Source organism: Carassius auratus, chromosome 4, assembly GCF_003368295.1.
Source record: "Carassius auratus strain Wakin chromosome 4, ASM336829v1, whole genome shotgun sequence".
NCBI lineage: Eukaryota > Metazoa > Chordata > Actinopteri > Cypriniformes > Cyprinidae > Carassius > Carassius auratus.
This window is the reverse complement of record NC_039246.1, coordinates 13,633,147-13,653,860: the sequence shown is the minus strand read 5'-3', so window position 1 is coordinate 13,653,860 and position 20,714 is coordinate 13,633,147. Positions and strand designations below refer to the sequence as shown.

The 20,714-nt window shown below is 34.7% G+C and overlaps 1 protein-coding gene across 21 annotated transcripts in view; it reads right to left on the bottom strand.

The window, feature by feature from the left end:
• The window catches only part of LOC113059362 (pleckstrin homology domain-containing family A member 5-like), a 143,545-nt gene that overhangs the window by 17,625 nt on the left and 105,206 nt on the right, over window positions 1-20,714 (bottom strand). For 13 of the 21 annotated variants that reach the window (XM_026227824.1, XM_026227874.1, XM_026227855.1 and 10 more), the window contains 7 exons: window positions 19,448-19,520; window positions 15,136-15,236; window positions 12,780-12,895; window positions 10,788-11,681; window positions 4,822-5,272; window positions 3,267-3,341; window positions 899-1,018 (listed from right to left, as the gene is read on the bottom strand). In XM_026227824.1, coding sequence (XP_026083609.1) covers window positions 899-1,018; window positions 3,267-3,341; window positions 4,822-5,272; window positions 10,788-11,681; window positions 12,780-12,895; window positions 15,136-15,236; window positions 19,448-19,520 — 1,830 coding nt within the window. The remainder of the gene's footprint in view (window positions 1-898; window positions 1,019-3,266; window positions 3,342-4,821; window positions 5,273-10,787; window positions 11,682-12,779; window positions 12,896-15,135; window positions 15,237-19,447; window positions 19,521-20,714) is intronic. The other 8 variants (XM_026227868.1, XM_026227887.1, XM_026227896.1 and 5 more) reach the window with 1 other exon arrangement.

The window sequence follows — 20,714 nt, the reverse complement described above, 5'->3', positions numbered from 1 at the left end:
TGCGGTTGCTAGGGTCCCACTGAGTGGTTGCTAGGGTGTTGCTATGCGGTTGCTAGGATTTCTGGGACGGTTGCTAGGGTGTTGCTAAGCAGTTGCTAGGGTACACATAGTGGTTGCTAAGGTGTTGCTATGTGGTTACTAAGGAACCCGGAGTGGTTGCTAAGGTGTTGCTATGTGGTTGATAGGGTACCTGGGATGGTAATTAGGGTGTTGCCATGCGTTTGCTAGGGTACCCTGAGTTGTTGCTAGGGTGTTGCCATGCAGTTGCTAGGGTACCCTGAGTGTTTGCTAGGGTGTTGCTATGCTGTTGCTAGGGTCCCCCGGAGTGGTTGCTAGGGTGTTGCTATGCAGTTGCTAGGGTATCCGGAGTGGTTGCTAAGGTGTTGCTATGCGGTTGCTAGTGTTTCTTGGATGGATGCTAGGGTGGTGCTATGCAGTTGCTAGGGTATCTGGGATGGTTGCTAGGGTGTTGCTATGCGGTTGCTATGGTTCCCGGAGTGGTTGCTAAGGTGCTTCCATGCAGTTGCTAGGGTATCTAGGATGGTTGCTTAGAAATTATGGTACACTTTAACTTATATTCAAATAGAAAATGGCTATTTTAAAAGGTAAAATATTATACATTATTACATATTTACTGTGTTTTTTTGTCATGTAAATGAAGCCTCCATGAGCATAAAATACATCATCCAAAAATGGTAATTATTCCAAACCTTCGACCGCTTGCGTGCACTAAATCTGCCACTGAAACGTATTTCTTTAGACATCGTCCAATCCACAACAGCATGCGGAAGCAATGGAAAACAACCACCAGACGTGGAAATGGACAGGCTGGATTGTGTTGGGGAACGAACAAGCCCTTCACTCTGGGATGCACAGGCTAGCGATCCACGAGGCTGACCTTTGGGTTGGCAGCATCGAGGTTTAGCTGCATTAGCTGAGCGAGCGTGTGCTCACGGAGGCTGTTGAGCTCGGCCTGCTGACGCCGGAGCTTGATGAGCAGCAGGGTCAGTTCCTCTGGCTGCAGCGGGCGACAGGAGCAGTGTTAGTGTGAGCCGGCGTGAAGGGGGTTGTGGGAAATCAGGCCATGTTTGATACAGAGGACATGTGCTGGATAGAGTGTCATACACCTGTGATATCTCATCAACATGATTAACCAGCTCCACCAGCGAAGTCATATAAACTAGTGTAGAAACCATGAAAGATCAGGTTCTCGAGCTAGAAATGAATTACAAGCTGGTTTGAATTTAAATTTTCTATTAACAATGTAAAATCAAGCACAACACTTTTAACAGATTATAAAAAAAATGAAACTAAAATTTTAAATAAAATTATTTTAAAATAATAATAAATACTATAATAATATATAAATAATTTTAGGTTTGCTTTGAAGAATGGAAAATCAAGCACAACAAAATTACGGAAACTTTAACTGAAATTAAAAAATAAAAATATATATAAAATAAAATAAAAGCTATTTCAAAATCCTAATGAATACTAAAACAGTATAAATAACATGAAGTAGAAAATCTGTAAATAAATAATTGGAAAAAATACATTTATGTATGTATACAAACATTTATATATAATAATGCAGCACAAAATTAATAAAACTAAAATAAAATATATAAAATACACATTATTTAAAATAATAAATACTGTAATAGTATACAAATAAGTTTAAGTTAAGTTTAGATTTGTATTCATGAATGTAAAATCAACACAACAAAATTACTAAAACTGAAAAAAATATATATAAAAGCTAATTTAAAATATTAATAGATGTTATATACCATATAATACTATACTAAAAAAATAGCATGTAAATAATAGAAAGTAAAAAAATCTGTAAACTAGAATCCTTGTGTATATAAAAACATATATATACAATTGAGCATAACAAAACGAATAAAACTTTCAAAAAAATATAAATAAATATATATATATATATATATATATATATATATATATATATATATATATATATATATATATATATATATAAATATAAATATAAAAGTAAATAAAAAAAAAATTATGAATAATATAATAGCTTATGAACAGTAAAATGAAACTGGTCCAGGGAGTAGAAAATCTGTAAATGCAATAATTAATTAATTTGTAGTATTAAATATGTATTATATAATCATCATCTCTACCAAGTTCAGGTAAATTGCATAAACTACATAGCCATGAATAACCAGCTTCTTGACCAAGAAACTATAAGAACAAGCTGGATTTTCCAGAAACAACAGCTGGATAAAGTTTAAATTTGCTTTTCAAAAGGAAAATCCCAGAGGTTTATGCCAATTTATCCTTAAAAACTAGTTCTGCTCTCCAATTACATGAAATCTGAAGAAAATAACCCTGGGATCTAGACTATCTTATGTTTGTCATTTGATCTTAGTTTATATTCATCCAAATAAAGTAAGTTGTGTCATGAAAAACAAAGATGATAAAAACTCTCCAAGAGGCTTTTTACCCAAGCCGAAACGTTTAAGCTGCTAAATTGAATTTCATGCACTGTAACGAAATACATTTTTACAGCAGCTCTCCAGCGATGATGAGTGAAACACATATGGAGGAGCTCTATTAATATTTCATCAATTGACCGCAGGCTTTTTCATTAAAATGCTCTCTGCCTGAAATAATATCGCAGGCGATTTCTGCCAGTTGTACTTTGCATCGGTAAAATGAATAAATAAAGGCAGAAGCTTAATGGGAAAAAGGCAGCTTAAGACTGCCAGAACCTGAAACGTCAAGTAAGAGAATAATAATTATAGTTTTAAGAAGAGCTTATGGTATTAGTGCTTCATCTGTCACAATAAACACATTGTGTTTAATTCAAGACCTAAAGCTTGAAAAACTGCAACGCAATACTCCTACAAGAACATTTGAATGTTCATTTACCTAAGAAATGCCATTTGCAACCTATTTTACTGCTAAAACATATGCTATATTTTCAGGTCAAACCAAATTTGATCCATTTTTTGACCTTTGGAATAACATGCGCTCATAAATCGTGCACGAGTAGACCAGAAGTGTGTGTTATGGAAGTAAATGTGATCGTTTTGATTTCACGACATGACTTTAAATGAGCAGCTCAACCTCTGCATGTAAAACACTTCTGCTCATTTGCAAGCCAAAGCTTTAACGAATCCTCGGTGGCTTGCAAACTGAAAAATGCAAAGAGTTTGAGAGGAAAGCAAAGTTGTTGGATGTGCGAGTTACAGACGGAGGTGGTGGGTGGAGAAGAGGGGGAAGCGTACCGTTTTGCCTTGCAGAGACTGTGCGGTGATGCTCTGTGAGGGAGGAACAGGCCTGCGCTCGGCAGGAAAGGAGTACTGACAAAGAGAAAGAGAGAGAGAGAGAGAGAGAGAGAGAGAGAGAGAGAGAGGAAAGCACAGGGATCTCATGAGCATTGAAACGGACCACTCTGGTCAAGAGAGCAATAAACACACAGCATCAGTAGAACTTAAAGGCTTGTAAATAACACTTTTTTTCATGTTTTGTTATGTTGCAACCTTATGTTAAACTGCTTTAAATTACTTATTTTCCCACATCAGTCTGCACTCAAATTTATCATAGATAAAAAGCTTAAAGGGATACTCCACCGTGTTTTCATATTAAACTATGTTTTTCCCTTACCTAAGATGAGTTGATACATACCTCTCTCGTCTCAGTGCGTGCACTCGATCGCTTTGGCGCGCGGTGACACTTTGAAAGCACTTAGCTTAGCCCATTCATTCAATACGGGCCAAGCAGAGAAGCTACCAAACAACCTCCACGTTTTCCCTATTTGAAAATACAGTTACTCGCGTAGTGTAACTCGACCTAGGACGGTAACACAAAACAAAACATTGCGCTTTTCTAAGCGTGTAAAATGGAGCAGTAATATCTTCACTAGAGGGAGCGGGGGTCGGTGAGAGGATTTTTCACGAGTGAAGATATTACTGCGCCAAGACGAAGTGCTTACAAGCACTTGCGATGGTATTCCGCCATACAATATAGTTATCCATTTTACACGCTTAGAAAAGCGCAACGTTTTGTTTTGTGTTACCGTCCTAGGTCGAGTTACACTACGCGAGTAACTGTATTTAAATAGGGAAAACGTGGAGGTGTTTGGTAGCTTCTTTGCTTGGCCCGTATTGAATGAATGGGATTAGCTAAGTGCTTTCAAAGTGTCTCCGCGCGCCAAAGCGATCGAGTGCACGCACTGAGACGAGCGAGGTATGTATCAACTCGTCTTAGGTAAGGGAAAAACATAGTTTAATATGAAAACACGGTGGAGTATCCCTTTAAATGATTCCATTGCATAAGTATTCATACCCTGTCTGGGACAGTTAAATTTAGCTTCAGAGAATTCATTTTGCTTGCAAATGTTAGCACACTTTAACTGACTTAACTGTAACTTGTGTATATATAAATGCACACACATGCATGTATATATTTAAGAAAACATGTTAGGTGTATATACTAAATATATTTATACATAATATAAAATATAATAATCTAAATAAATAAATGTATATACATGTAAATATAAAAAAATCAATTTTATAATTTGTATTTATATATATATATATATATATATATATATATATATATATATATATATATACATACATACACATTATAAATAAACACAGTACACATACATTATGTAAACAAAAACTTTTTGGGATGCAATTAATCGCGATTAATCATTTGGCAGCACTAATATATATATATAGTTTGAACCTAAAGCTAGTTCCACTAACACCAAACCTGTTTTTTCAGGCTTGGAAATAATTATTTAATATTTTCCCAGTTTGAACTCTGTACCTTGGAGAGGTGCGGTCGGTGGCGGCGTTCAATAGTGACGTCCCCACGAAACACCGGAGAGGAAACTTCAGAGCGGGAATCCGGGTTGAGGGGGCGATTAGGGGAGAAGGTGTGGTAACCGGCCAGAGACCCGTGGGAAGGGGACGTGGGGATGGACTCGGCGATCTGGCTCATGGTTTTGGGGCTGGGCAGCGTCCCGTATCCGATCCGGCTGTGCGCCTGCCTCTGCTGCCACTCGTACAGCTGCCACATGGTGTCGTCCCGCATGGAGCGCCGCTTCTCTGCAGACGTGGGCTGCAGCGCCCGGTCGTACATCGACCCCGACACACTGCAGATGCTGTCCGGCCGCAGCATGTTACGAGGGAGCGTCCGGTAACCCTCGGGATATCGCGGGACGATCTGTGCACGGTGACTCGGCATGTTACGCGGCAATGTTTGGTAGGATGTAATGCTGGAACACAAAGAAATTGGCGTCATCAACTGCAATTGAAAAATGAAAGGGTTTTTTTAATTAAAAGATAAATGAATGTTTTATGGGTTTGAGTTAAGACACGATACATAACTAAGAAAAAAATTCGTAGCCCTATTTAAAAAAAAAAAAAATCCATGTTTTTTAATTTGCATTCAAACATGCTTTATAATAAAAAATAAAAAATAACTTTTAAAAAATTTTGTAATATAAAAAAGAAAAAAGACTGCATTCACTTGATACAAAATACAGTAAAAAAAAAATTAAAAATGTTATTTAAAAAACTATAAAATGTATGTGTAAAAGTAATTTATATATATTTATTAATTTGTTACCCAAAAATTGTATAAAAAATTATGTTTTTATATTTTAATCAAATTTAAATTAAACTATAAAGTAAAAGCAGTAATATTGTAAAAAACTAAAAACAAATACAAATTCAAATGAATTATACTATGCTGTGAATAGCATTTTCATAAATTCGATGTTAGTGAATCACATTAATTAATGTATGCTAATTTTGACATTAAATTAAATTTAAATTCATTCCACACGAATTTAAATATTATTTATGCTGATTGGCAACATTTTGTAGGATGTTATGCTTGAAGACAAACAAATTGGCGTCACAGAAAGGTCAACGATGTACAAACAACTCCACTTGAAGAAGAGAGTTTTATAATACAATCATGCTAATAAGGCCCGGCTTTGACTTTGTAATGATTTCCTGTTGTGCTGCAGGCGATAATTAAGCACTGACTCATTAGTATACGATAAAAGCGTCATGCTTATCGTCACAGTACAAAGCCTTCACCTTTCACTCCGGCTGATCATTAAACGCCTCTAATTTTCATCACTCGTCATCTGCCGATCGCTCAGAAATAATTACCACGCACATGCATCAGCATCCGGAAACGCAGGGAAAAGATGCACGTGTCCCAGGAACCTTTGTGCTTTCTGACTGTACTGAGATTTACACTTTACCAGGAGCTGGTAAGATCGGCTTGGCACTTTTATAGGCACCATTAAAAAGTCTGGCATGTGCACCCTTGTACTGACAGAGCAGAAATCAATAAAGAGCTCCGACTGCCAAGATGCACAACCACAAAACTCATGTCTCAATTTGCTGAACACGAGGAGCTCCAAATGATGTTGGCTTGATGCAGAAAACCAGCTCAATTATCTACGTTGGTGTAGGGTATTAGCAACATTAACCTAATTTACATTTTACAGCAGTTAGTTTCGCTCAGTTTATATAATTAAACACAGGCAGTCGAGGAGTATTGATATATAATCGTTTTCATTATAATCAAAGAAAATACTACATTGAAAACTACATTTTAAAAACTTTACACAGTTAAAATATTTCAAGTTTTATAATAAATATTATATTTAAAAATATCAATAAAATCATGCATGAAACTAAATATGTATTAAACTAAATGCAACACTGAAAAACTATTATTTTTTACAAAAACTTTAAACAACTGAGAAATATTTAGAATACTATTAATACTACAAATATTATGATACTAATATTAGTATTTTAGCATTAGTATTTCAATATATTAATTGAGACATGCATTAACTAAATACATTAAAACTACATTTTGTGACAACAAACTTTGAACAATTAAAATTATATTGAGTTTATTATATTTAATATTATAATAAAGATTGTACTATATTTAAAAATATTAATTGAAACTTGCATTAAACAAAAGATTTGTTATACTAAATGCAACATTAAATATATTATATATAAATAAATATAAATAAATACATTCTAATTTTTTTCTCAATAAACCTTTTATAACATTGTTTAAAATGTTTAAAATTAACAGTGAAACTGCACATCTGCTAAAAGTTATCTCATCTAAAATAAAATAAATTTGATAATAAATGTGATACATTTTTATTTGTATCTTTAACTGCGTCCTGAATTTTGAGCATTGTTTCAGTAAAACTAAACGGCTTAAAATTCAGTTCGCTGCCTAAGAAAATAAATACAGATTGTGGCATGCAACCAAAGTCTTCTGAGAGTCTGGAAAAAGTTTTTGATTGGTTAGGACATGCACATGAGAGGAATATTGTCAAAAAAGAGGCTTGACGGCGGTCTCTGTGAGAGCCGCAATACGTGCATGAGTTGCACAAATATTGATTATAGTTTCTGAAGAGAATGTAGGCAGAGCAGAGACATGCTTCACAGATGCCTTTTGATAATCAGCATGAATCAGCATCTTAAATAACACAAACACACAGCGGCGTTTCTCTTTCCTCGTTCACCTTTATGTTCCTCTTCCTGCACTGACAGCAACTCTGATCCACTCTGAGACAAATTTTCGTAGTGCTCGAGCACAAAGCTCCATGACTTATTTATCAGAGGAGAGGAGGACGAGACAAGCAAAGCAAACACACGTCCTCCTACTCTGCCACTGCAAGCCTAAAAGGAGGATGGCACCTGACAGCATACGCAGCTCCCACACAACCGGTCCGGGCCGACAGAGGCTTTGAGACCGGGCAGAGGAAAAAATCTCTGTTGGGTCATGATAAAGAGCTCATGCAGGAACATTGCCTGCAGACGCTGGAGTTTGTTGTGGAGCGGATGTATCAGGGGACTGAGAGTGGGAGATAAAACACAGCACTCTTTGGCTCTCTGGCACTGATGCTTCAGAAACCCAGACAGACAGAATGATGCATGAATACAGCATCTAGTTTGCTATATGACAGACAGACGGAGTGTACAAAAACACAACCATGCATGCACTCAAAAAGTAAAGTAGTTTGTAAAGTGCATATTGTGTAGTTTGAGAAGCATATACTGCATGACTACATCATAAACTACACAATCCAAACTTTACAAAACTACAAAATCTTTTTACAAACTAAACGTTAAAGACTACACAATGTGGTTTAACGTCTTCTGCCATTTTGGAGAGTACCACGATGCATGTGCACGCTTTCCACAGAACGTATTCAGCGTTGTTTACATTCAGTTGAAAGATAGCGCATGCATCGTGGTACTCTCCAAAGCGGCGAAGGATGTTAACTCTGGGAGAAGAACTATTGAATAAATTATGCAATTTTTGTTTTCTTTGAGAGAGCTCTCAGATTTAATGAAAGAAAATCCTAATTTGTGTTCCAAAGATAAAACAAAGGTGTTACGGCTTTGGAACATCATTTTGGGGTGAACTAACCTTTTAAAGTTTATAACCTGTAGTTTTTGGTTTGGTAAGTTTGTATTGTGGAGTTTAAGAAGAATATATACGTATTTAAACATAATATACACTTAAAGTAAAAGATAATAAGACTCAAATCTAAACATTACAAGCTTCACAATATCCAAGCTAAAACTAAATTTAAAAGTAGGACAAACTACAAACTTTAAAAACTACACAATACCTGCTTTTACGAACTAAACACGAACTTTGTTATAGTTTGTCATGTGTAGATGGTAAAGCATTTATTATGCAGTTGATATTTTGTGTATAGTGTAGTTTGTGTCTTGTAAAATTTACACTTTTCAAACTACAAAATAAGTTTACAGGGAAAACATTACAAGCTAATCAATATATATGCTAAAAACTACAAACAAAAGTAAAAAAGCATTACAAGCAACTACAAAATAAAATCTTTACAAACTCTACAATCTAAATACCTGCTTTTAAAAACTAATGTGTAATGAGTTTCGCTTGTAAAGTTTTTTTATAATTTGTAAAAAGCATTTTGTGTAGTTTGCAGTTTGTACTGTTATTCATAATATAAGTAGTTCGTAAAAAATAAATTGTATAATGTGCAATGTGTTTAGATTTTAAAGCATGTATTGTGAGTCTGACAATGTGTAGTTTTTAAAGTGAATATTTTGTAAAATATAGTTTTGTGTAGTTTACAATGTGTGTACCATTAAAAATGTTTTATTTTGTTATGGTTTGTAAAGCATGTAAAGTGTGTACTGTGTACATTTTTAATGTGTAAAGCAGGCATTATGTGGATTGTACAGCATTTTCTATAAAACATATCATGTAGCTTGTAGTATCTTTGGTTTGATATTTGTTTGGTTTGTAAAGTGCACACTGTATAGTTTATCAAGCAGGGATGTAAAGTTTATATTGTGCAGTTGATGTGCAAAGTGAACATTTTGTAAAAGGTGAAGCATTTAAATTGTACGATATGCAATGTGATTGGTTTGTAAAGTTTGTATTTCAAAATGTAACATGTTTTATATTTATTTGTGTAGTCTACAAAGTCACATGTAGTTTGTAATGCAATGTTTAAAATGTTACATTTAGCGTGTAAAGTTTGTAAAGTGTGTACTGAGTACTTTGCCTTAAAAGTAGTTTGTAAAGTTTCCTGTATTTTTTTTACTGTGTAGTGTAAAACGTGTATTATGTAGCATGTAATACGTTTGGTTTGTACAGTTTCTAGCTCATAATGTAAAGTTTGTAATATTTGTTGCATAGCCTAGTCACATATAGTTTGTAATGCAAAGTAGATTTAACGTTTCAAACATTAAATATAAGTTTTTTAAGTGTGTACTGTGTACTTTGTGATGCAAGTAGTTTTTAAACGAAGTCCTGTTTACTAATTAGTAAAGAAAGTAGACTGTACTGTGTATAATGTAAAATGTGTATTGCACAGCATGTAGTTTAGTTTGTAAAGCTTGTAGTTTATAATATAGTTTGTTATATTTATTGTGTAGTCTATAAAGACACATGTAGTTTGTAATGCAAGTAGTTTTAATGTTTAAAACATTATACAGTTTGTAAAGCATGTACTGTGTACTTTTTAATAAAAGTAGTTTGTAAAGCATCCTGTAGTCTGTACAGTGTAGTGTAAAATGTGTATTTGTAGCATGTAGTATGTTTAGTTTGTAAAGCTTTTAGTTTATAATGTAAAGTATGTAACATTAATTCTGTAGTCTATAAAGACATGTAGTTTGGAATGCAAGTAGTTTTAATGTTTAAAACATTATACAGTTTGTACAGCATGTACTTTTTAATAAAAGTAGTTTGTAAAGCTTCCTGTAGTTAATACTGTGTAGTGTAAAATGTGTATTTGTAGCATGTAGTACATTTAGTTTGTAAAGCTTGTAGTTTATAATGTAAAGTTTGTAATATTAATTCTGTAGTCTATAAAGACACATGTAGTTTGTAATGCAAGTAGTTTTAATGTTTAAAACATTATACAGTTTGTTAAGTGTGTACTGTGTACTTTGTTATAAAAGTAGTTTGTAAAGCTTCCTGTAGTTTGTACTGTGTAGTGTAAAATCTGTATTTGTAGCATGTTTGGTTTGTAAAACTTGCAGTTCATAATGTAAAGTTTGTAATATTTAATCTGTAGTCTCTAAAGTCACATAAAAGCTAGTCTCTCATAGGGTCATCACAACCACAGGCTAAAAAGAATTAGAGCATTAATGAAACTTAACACACCAAACACAATTAAGCTATAAAATAAGCAATATTAGATAAAAATTAACCACTAAAGGGTTATAAAATACCTCCTGGTGTCATCGTCCGGGGTCCGCGTGCGGTGCGTACGGACCCACTGCTCCAGCTGCTGCATGGAGTTGGTTCTGCTCAGGGTTCGCTCTGGTTCTGTCGTCCTCTGGGGCATCGTGTTGCTCATGTCTCCAGGGCTTCTGTCTCCTCCTCGTTCCCCAGAACCGTTGACCTGGGCCGGCTTGTACTGTCCTGATCCCACTGCACTCTGGAGCTTTCTGGAGGACGAGACGGCCGCAGCGATGGCCGCCGCTTGAGCCGGCTGAAGTTTGATGCTGTTGATCTTGGTGAGCGGTCGCTCCACAGTGCCCTCTTTCTGGAAGCCGTATTTCTCGCCCTCCCGCGGCGGCGGGACGGGTTTCTCCGGGTCTTTCTGCTTCATGTGTTTGTCTCCATGAGGGAACCTCGTCTCTCTTTGCAGGATCTTCTCGCTGTCTTTCGGGGGAGCGTATTTTTCACCTTCTCTTTGAAGCATGAACTTGTCTCCGTCTTTGTGTAGCGTGTATTTCTGGCCATCCTTCTGCAGCAGGTACTTCTCTCCGTCTTTGTGGACGGCGTATTTCTCTCCGTCTTTCTGCAGGACGTATTTGTCCACGTCCTTCTGCAGCATGAATCTGTCTCCGTCCTGTTGCAGAGCGAGTCTCTGAGCATCTGAGTGCAGTGTGTAGTTGTCCATGTCTCTCTGGAGGGTGTATCGCTCTCCATCTTTCTGCACGCTTACCCTGCTATCTTTCTCTTTCTGCTTGTCCACAGCTTTCTGCTTTTTCTCCTCCTGGCGAAGCGTCTCGCGGTTTCTCTCATTGTTTTGGATCTCGGGTCGGGTCAGGACTCGGTGATTCAGCATGTTGTTCATCTCCTGAGGGCTGCGTGAGTCAACCTTCACCTTATCAAGCCTGCAGAAAGAGAAAAAACAAGAAGCTAGTGAGTGAGAGAAGAAAGTGAGCATTTCAAATTAAAAACAAGCTATTCAACTGCTCTAAATTTATACTGTATAGCTTTACTACACAAACTACATGATACAGAGCACCAATGAAACACAACATGAATGCAATCTCTTTTTGACCAAACATTTGTGTCTCTTTTAATAAGTCACTTTGTTTCTATGAAAAGTGAGCTGCAGTTGAAATTCAATCACAGCTGTGATCCATTTGCCGAAAAAAAAATGAAAAGCAAGTGTTTAAGTCTGAGAGGACTCAGACTTCAGCATCTGTGAAGTGTGCTAAAAGCTGTAATGAAACAAACAGACACACAGTTTCAAAAACATCTTCTGCCACTTATAAAGCTGTGAAAATCTCTGCTCGATAGAATCTCTTGGGATATAAGCGGCTCTAGTCTAGAAACTCAAAAAGGTAGGACAAAAGCACCGTTAGAAAGAGTGACAAGTGTAAAGAGGAAACGCTAAAGTGGTTTCTACTGAGGCAACATAAAGACAAGTTAACAACAATATAAATAATACTTAACCTTGAAAATTAAGTAAAATATTTATTACATTACTAATCTGCATCATTTTTTTTATTATTGATTTTAAGCTATTTATATAACTTATTAAATATTTAGTTTTGCTTTTTAGAAAGTGATTTTCAAACTGGGGTGAAAATAAACATTTAAAAAATATTGATATTTTGACATTATTTTTTTCTTAAATGTTTTTATATATATATATATATATATTTTCAATTAATCATATCAATAACTTTTGTTTTTCTTAAAAAAAATTCTTAACCCCGAAAAACAAATTAACAAAATATATATATATTTTTTTTACTCAATATTTTTTTTCATTAGTCATTAATTGGCATAAAAAATGATTTGACAGTTTTACTAATCATAAAAAAACTACTTCAGATATTTTTCTTTATTTTATTATTGCTTTTAAATGATTTATATCATTAATTACTCACTTTTTTGCTTTTTTGCACTTACTCCTAACTAAGGGATTTGACTGTTTTCCTTTTGCTTGGTTCAGCGTGAACCGAAGCACGTCTTCTTACCTCCTGATTGGCTCAGAGTGGACCAACGCTGCATCCGTCATAACCTTCATCCAGGACTCCATATCTTTGGCTGTGTCAGTGCTGAAATAGTACGTCCGCATGTTTGGATGCGTCGCCTAGTTATGAAAAACCAACAAAACAGCCTGAGGAGAAAAAAGAATTGATGGTGAATACCAATTAATACCTTATACTTAATACTTTGGGTGTCCTAGCTGGTGTCAGCGGCACAAAATGCAACAATGCTTGAGTAGTCTTTCTGAAGTGAGCCGATTTGAGTTGACAGACCCTCATCGTTCAGAGCCCCTCAGGAGTTTGTCTGTCAGCTCGACTCTGACAGCTTTTGTGTGGATTTTACAACTCGTCTTTCACAACAGTTTATACAGACTTCAAAGAGCAAACACTCAGCGCTTTAGAATAGTTAACAAGAACTCTAGCGAGATGTTTCGGTCTACATAGGCAGCATACAAAACACACTTCTATGAGATACACTCTTAAAGGGTGCCATCATAACGAGAGACCAAACAGCTGATAAAAACATCATATTAATCCACACTAGTCCAGTCCATCAGTAAACATATTGTGAAACCAAAACCTGTGTGTTTGGAAGAAACAAATCCATTATTAAGATGATTAAGCTTTAAATCATTTCCTTATTATGGATTTGGCCAGAAGCAATGGTTTAAAGACTTTGGCTTCACAATGTTAACTGATGGACTGGAGTTATGTGGATTATTGTGATGTTTTAATCAGCTGTTTGGACTCTCATTCTGATGGCACCCATTCACTGCAGAGCATCCATCGGTGAGCAAGTGATGCAATGCTACAATTCCCCAATTCTGATGAAGAAACAAACTCATCTACTTCTTGGATGGCTTGAGGGTGAAATATATTTTCAGCAAATGTTCATTTTTGGGAGAACTATTCCTATAAGGTCTAGATAATGAAAGGATGAAGATATTTCTGGTTAATGCGGTGAAGTATGTTAATGTGGCATTGTGCAAACTCAGGACTCACCGTATTAGCGAAGCTCCTTCTAGTAAACATGTTGATGCTCGGGTTCATGAATCATCATGGAGGACAAGCCACACCATTGTGAAATAGTGAATAAGAGTGAGAAAAAGACAAGAAAATACCCGCATTAATAGGTAAATGACTCCACTGAGATGCAAACTCTCACAGAACAAGACACTAAAATGCATCGTCAGCTGGAAAGTGCCATCCAGCAAAAACCTGTGTCAGGAAACTGGTCTAACTCAAGTTCATAATAGTTTTACTAGAGCCAAACTCTCGCCCTTGAGCAGGATGGCAGGTTTTTCTGTTCTAGACTTTATTAAATTCACAAATTAACACACTGATCTGACCCCAGAGAGAGACTAAATCTGTCCAAACTTTCTCATGTTTATATTAAAAAGTTTTGCTGGCCTGATGTCAGTGTCATTTTTCCAAATCTTGTAATGGAGATAATCAAGATCCTAAAAGTGAAAAGGTTTGTTTTTATAAGCTATTACATAAGTTCAAGTTTTGTTATAAGATTAAATTTGGTATCAGAAATGAACAATGAACACATTTTTATTCCACGGTTCTGTTTATATCTCGGTTTAGGTTTGTTTATAAATACATGTTCAAAAGTTTGCGGTCAGTACGTTTTGTTTTTTAAAGAATTGAATTCTTTTATTCTGCAAGGACGCATTAAATTGATCAAAAGCGTCAGGAAAGACATTTAAAATGTTCCAAGAGAATTCTATTGCAAATAAATGCTATTCTTTTGGAATATCTGTTCATCAAAGAATCCTGAGAAATCAAATGCATCATGGTTTCCAGAAAAATGTGATGCAGCACATAACTGATAATAATCAGAAATGTTTTCCTGAGCAGCAAATTAGACATTTCTGAAGGATCATGTGACACTGAAGACTGGAGAAGATTCAGCTTTTAATCCAAGCAATAAACTAAATTCTCAGAATTGAGAATAAATAGAAAACTGTATTTTTGATCAAATTAATGCAGCATTGATGAGAGTAAGATACTTTGTTTTACAACATACAGTATAACATTTAAAAAGAAGATTATAAATTGTTGACTCTTAGTTCATGTTTGAATATTAAAAATGTACAATATGTAGAATTAAATTTATCAATTTAAATCAATTTAAATGACTTTTTCAAATGGTGGTCAATAAAATAGCAGGGGCTTGTTTCACATGACTGATGATGGTTTTTAAAAATGTTTCTTTACAACAACAGAGCTAAAAGCAAACATATACTGACTTCAAATCTGTTTAAATGAAGTGTTTCAACTCTTTTATTCACCTGCCCTCTTCCAAACCACGTCTACATGTAAAATGTGATTCCCTGACCTTGAAGGCGTATTTCCTGGTGATGTGGTCGTCCACGGACAGCATGGAGATGTGGAAGCTGGGCAGGAGGATACTTCCCAAGATTCCCTCTTCCTTCTCATCTGAAGACACAAAGAGAGAGACGTTGAGAACATTAGCATACATGAGCCGACCGCCAGGGAACCTGTTAAACTTGCAGATGACGACTGGGTGTTTATTTCGGCAGGGGTTGGGGTAAACAGCAGTGTTGTGTGCATCAGAGCGTGTCAATGAGGTTGTGACTGCTCTCGACTGTAAACTCTATCGTTTTGATTGCAGACAGCTGTGTTAACTGTTACTATTACCTCAATAACGCCAAAAACAGCCATCACGCCAATTTATTATTTTCAACATTCACAAAAAACACCAATTTTATTTGCAAAACCCACCTTTTAGTCATTCGTCAGTTCGCTTAGAGAAATAACGGCACGTCTCAGGACAAATGAAGCGCAGTTATGAATGATGATGCTTTTAAGCGTTCAATAAAAAAATAAAAATAAATGAATAAATAAGCTAATTAAAAAATAAATAAATAAATAAATAAATAAATAAATAAATATATTTTTCTTTTTTATAAACAGAAGGTCAACCTGAAACAAATGTCTGTTTTTGCTCTGGCAACAAAAATAGTTTCAAATAAAAGTCAAGACAAAATTAACTTGCGTTTCTGATTCATTGAATGAATCCGTGTTTACATCAATCTGCTGAAGACATGATTCAATGAATCACTTTAAATATCCGAATGAACTGAATCAGTCGAGTGAATAATTAAACGATTTGCTGGTGATAAATATATTCCTGAACGTTCCTGAATGAATCAGTGCTTTTGAAGCAATCTTGTTTAATTCCTGGAAATAATCAAATTTGTTAAATGAAAGATTCAATGAATCAAATTGGTTGAGTGAAGGATTCAGTCATTTTCTCATGAAGACAGCCACTTGTTTTATTTTTGAGTGAATAAAATGCTTGTTTCGTTCCTGAATGAATCAAATCAGTTAAGTGAAAGATGCAATCATTTACAGGTGACAAATTTATTTTGCTCTTGAATAATTCATTGTTTAGGAAGGAATAGATTGAGTCAATGAACTTCTCACTCATAAAAGTCACTTGTATCATTCCTGAATGAACTGAATTAGTTGAATGAAAGATGACTTGTTTTGTCCTTGAATGAATCAAATTGGTTGCATAAAAGATTCAGTGATTGACTGAATAAAATATATTTTTGTCCTGAATGAATTTGTGTTTTGGACACACTCATAAACACAGATCATAATCTACTGGGATTATGTAAACTGAAGAAAGAGTCACTGAATAATCTGTATATCTATAACATGTCCATGCATGTTTATTAATAGTTGTATAATTAGTGTTAAGTAGATGTTTTAATTCGTAATTCCTAAATATAGGTTCTTGTGAAGAAAACTCACATGCTTGCCATAGAGACCAATGAAGACAATGATATGCAACTGTCTTTTAAAAGTTACATGGAGCAAGTTTTTTGCGTTTTGGAAACATCCCACACACTGAGTGTGAAGAAACCTGCCGGTGGCTCACAGAGACGCCACACTGAATCACTGACAGCAAACAAACACACAGAGATGATCAGACTCAGCGTGCTGGCTTTAGGGAAAACACATACTGATACCGCCCCAAAAAAAATCAAAAATCAAAAACAATTCAAAGCTCAGAGTAAGTTCAGCGGCGGATACAAAACTCTAACAATTCTGCACGAAATCACCGCCAACATTCATTAGGACTGGAGCGGTAACCAACTGTTCTGGATATTTCTCATTAATGAAAAAATTATAAACTGCCAAAGTATATAATTGCACTGCCAAATGATGAAAGTGCCAAACCATTCTTGCAAAAACAGTGTTTACATGCTTTTTAATGACTTTTTAATCTTTTTAAAAAGCGACATAGACAGAGTAAATATAAAACAACAATACTAACAAACAAACAAAACAAAACAAAAACTACCATATGATGGTTTGGGGATTGTTTTTACATATAATCAACCCTCAAAAAAATGCAATTTAAAGTGTAATTTATATCTGTGATTAAAAAAGATGAATTGAATCTTCTTCAGTGTCACATGATCTTCAGAAATCATTCTAATGTGCTGATTTTACTGCTCAAGAAACATTTCTGATTAATATCAGTGTTGAAAACAGTTGTGCTTCTTGATATTTTCTGGAAAACGTGATACATTTTTATTATTGTCAGGATTCTGTGATGAACAAAAAGTTCAATATTTAGTAACAGTAAAATGTTACAGACCCCTAACTGTTGAACAGTAGTGTGTTCTCCAAAATTAGTTTATTAGTATTATTTTTAAATGTATTGGTTTTTAGTTCCCAAACCTAGCTCACAGTCAACATTTACCTTATTTGAATTTTTAGGTAAAAGCAAATGTTTAAATTGCATAATGTGCACAGCGTACACTGTTCAGGCATGCTACATAACATAAGGGATTATTATTTCATGTTGATTTTAAGACATATCCCCATTTTTTAATTAGTTACAAATATTTTAGACTACAGCCAGTGTAAATAAGGGTTCATAAAAGTCTGTAAAAATTCCATGTGTGGTTAGATATCACATGCCTTACATATGATCTTACCGTGGCCGAAACCAATGAAGTAGTGCGTGATGAGTGTGTGCAGTGGCAGCTGACACAGACAGGGGGCGTCAGTGATCTGCCCTCCTCTGCTCTCAGTGGTATTGTTCGGTCAGGGCCGTTCAGAGCTTCACCTGTCCTTCATCACTGACTTCCACGTGCAACATTTAATCTGAGCCGTCGATACGGACTCACAGAGAGACGGAGGATATGAACAGACAGTCTGAGCACGTCTGCTGCGTGGCTAGAATAATGCTCGGTCTTCTCTGTCAGCCAATAAACAGCCTCGGCCCTCATGGGTCTGGCTGTGAAAGAAGGATCTGCTGCTTAATTGCACAATTTATGGAGATCTAAGAGAGCGTCCTCAAGAGAATTCAGCACGCAGCACAACCTGTCCAACGCTGAGACACCGCTGTGCCCAAAAGTGGACCAAACTGTCCATGCATCTCCCTCAATAAAATCCACAATATTTAAGTCAGATATTTCTGAAGAGTGGTAACTATTAAGACACTAAACTGAAACTATTTTAAATTGTGTTATACTGAATGAAATACTGAAATAAATTTAAAAACCAAAAATAAATTTATAGAAATAAAAAAAATAGTATTAGATGAAAAAAAATAAATAAATAAAACTGAGAGGTGTACTAAAATCCTTCAAATTGAAATAATTTTTTTTTTAAATAAAGTTAATTGAAATAAAAATCAAATATTTAAACATGAAAAAATTCAATATTATGAGGAAAAATCTTAAACAAAATCTAAAATTAAAAATGCAACTAAATTTAAAAAGCTAAAGTATTAAAATGACTAAAATGTAAAATATTACAATAAAATATATAATGTTGTCTATTCTATAATATCCCCACATTCACACAGAACCTGAAATTATGCTTAAGTACTAAAATGACTCAAATGGAAATAAAACCAAATTAAGCAATACAGAATTTTTTTATAAATAATAATAATAATAATATTTTCTTAATATTAAAAATTCTTTTTATTAAAAAAAGAAAAAAAGAAAAAAAAAAGTTTATTTAAAATGTGAATAAATAATAAAACGGTGTAACTGAACAGAGAAACAAGTTACAAATGTTTCAATATTTATATCCATTTATCTATTTACTTGTTAAGTAGCCATTCATGATAACGGAGATGTTCAGTCAAAAGATCATTAGTGCAAAATAAACCTCTTCAGAGATAATATAATATCAAGATAATGACTGGCTGACAGTACATTATCCACTATGTAAGTTATAACGGACAAACATAGAATTATAAAATACAAAAAAAGACTTATGAACTAGTTCTTTTTAAAGAATCAATAAAAAAAGACTCCTACCAGTTTGAATCAGTCTAATGACTCACTCACTGAATCACTCAAATTGAATCACATAAATGAATCAAAAGAACCAAATCGAATCATTAGTGTTTCAAAATCATTATGTGAAGTCAGAATCAGTAGAAACCATCCATTTAGTAGTCATACAGTGCTACGATTTGACAAATACACCGCGTGAAACCCACAGATAGCAGAGCAAATGTGTCACTTGATCACACTGCAGCAGAAGTCAACAAAGTGTTCAGAGGTTGATTTATTCTCACACATAAACAGGAAAATCATACACACTGCTGTGTTGATAAAGTGTTTTATAAACAGAGACACTCGACTCACCTCTATAGTAGAAGAGGCACATGTCAGACAGAACAAACCATCTCTTCTTCCACATCTTCATTCCAGTGCTGTCCTGCAAAACCCAGCAGTACAGCCGTCAATCAAACAAGCTGACCAATCACAGTGCAGCACAGAAAGCCCGCCTCTTTCCAATGCAAGCTTATTTCCCTCAAAAATCTCTGCTTTGTTTGCTGCTTTTCTCCAGAATGGAAACTGTCTCTCTCTTTCTTTCTCTTTCTTTCTTTTTTTTTAAGCGACTCATTTATTTGAGGCATGATTCATATTCATATTCCTCCGTGTTTTACGGTTTGTTGTGTTAATGTTTGCACTGTGTAAGCATGTAAATTTTAATTCAGACAACAAAGCCTGATGATTTTGCTTGTGCTGCGGGAGCAGCTTTGATGGAGGATGTTTGGGGAAGAGGAGAGACCACCTCTGAAGTCGTGTTTTTCATGGAAACATGCTGCTATCAAAGGAACGCTGGAGCAGCGATCACACACACAAAGATGCGCTCAACTTACTGATGCGACCGTAACACTTTGTGTGTTGATTCCGATCTGGCTTTTATGAGAAGCTGTTGTGAAAAATATGATGCAAAAGCACAAATAAGCTTGAGGAGTCGTGCATGGCCTGCATAAAAACACAGGCAGATGAAGCACGGCTGAAGCGTTTGATGGATAAGATTTTAAGTGCAGACAAATCTCAGAAAACATGATAATCAGTAACTTTTATCTCAGTTAGTCATGTACTGTGATATAAACAGAAAAAAAAAAAAAAAAATATATATATATATATATATATATATGAGGAAATGCATATGATTAGTATCATTCAAAACAAAAATAATATTAATATTAAATTATAATTAAAAATATATATATATTTCCAAATGTATTTATATGAATAAATGAACACATTTATAATTTAATTTGATTTAATTTGTTTTATTAATTTTAATGTTGCATTACATTAATGATAATCTATGGCTGAATCTGCCTAATTGTGAGGAAAATATAGGGTCCAAAAATATAATTTTCAACTTATTTTTAATATATATACACATATATACACACAAACACACACACACACACACACATGTTTTCCCAGTAAGAACAAAATATAGCAGAATGTTGTCAGGAAAATTATGTTAAAAAATAAATAAAATAAATAAATAAACACTTCAAGGGTTCAAAAATAAAATTTTCCAAATTTCAGATTTTTTTCCTCTTGATGTACTTTAATACATTTTTGCTTTGCATCATGGTAC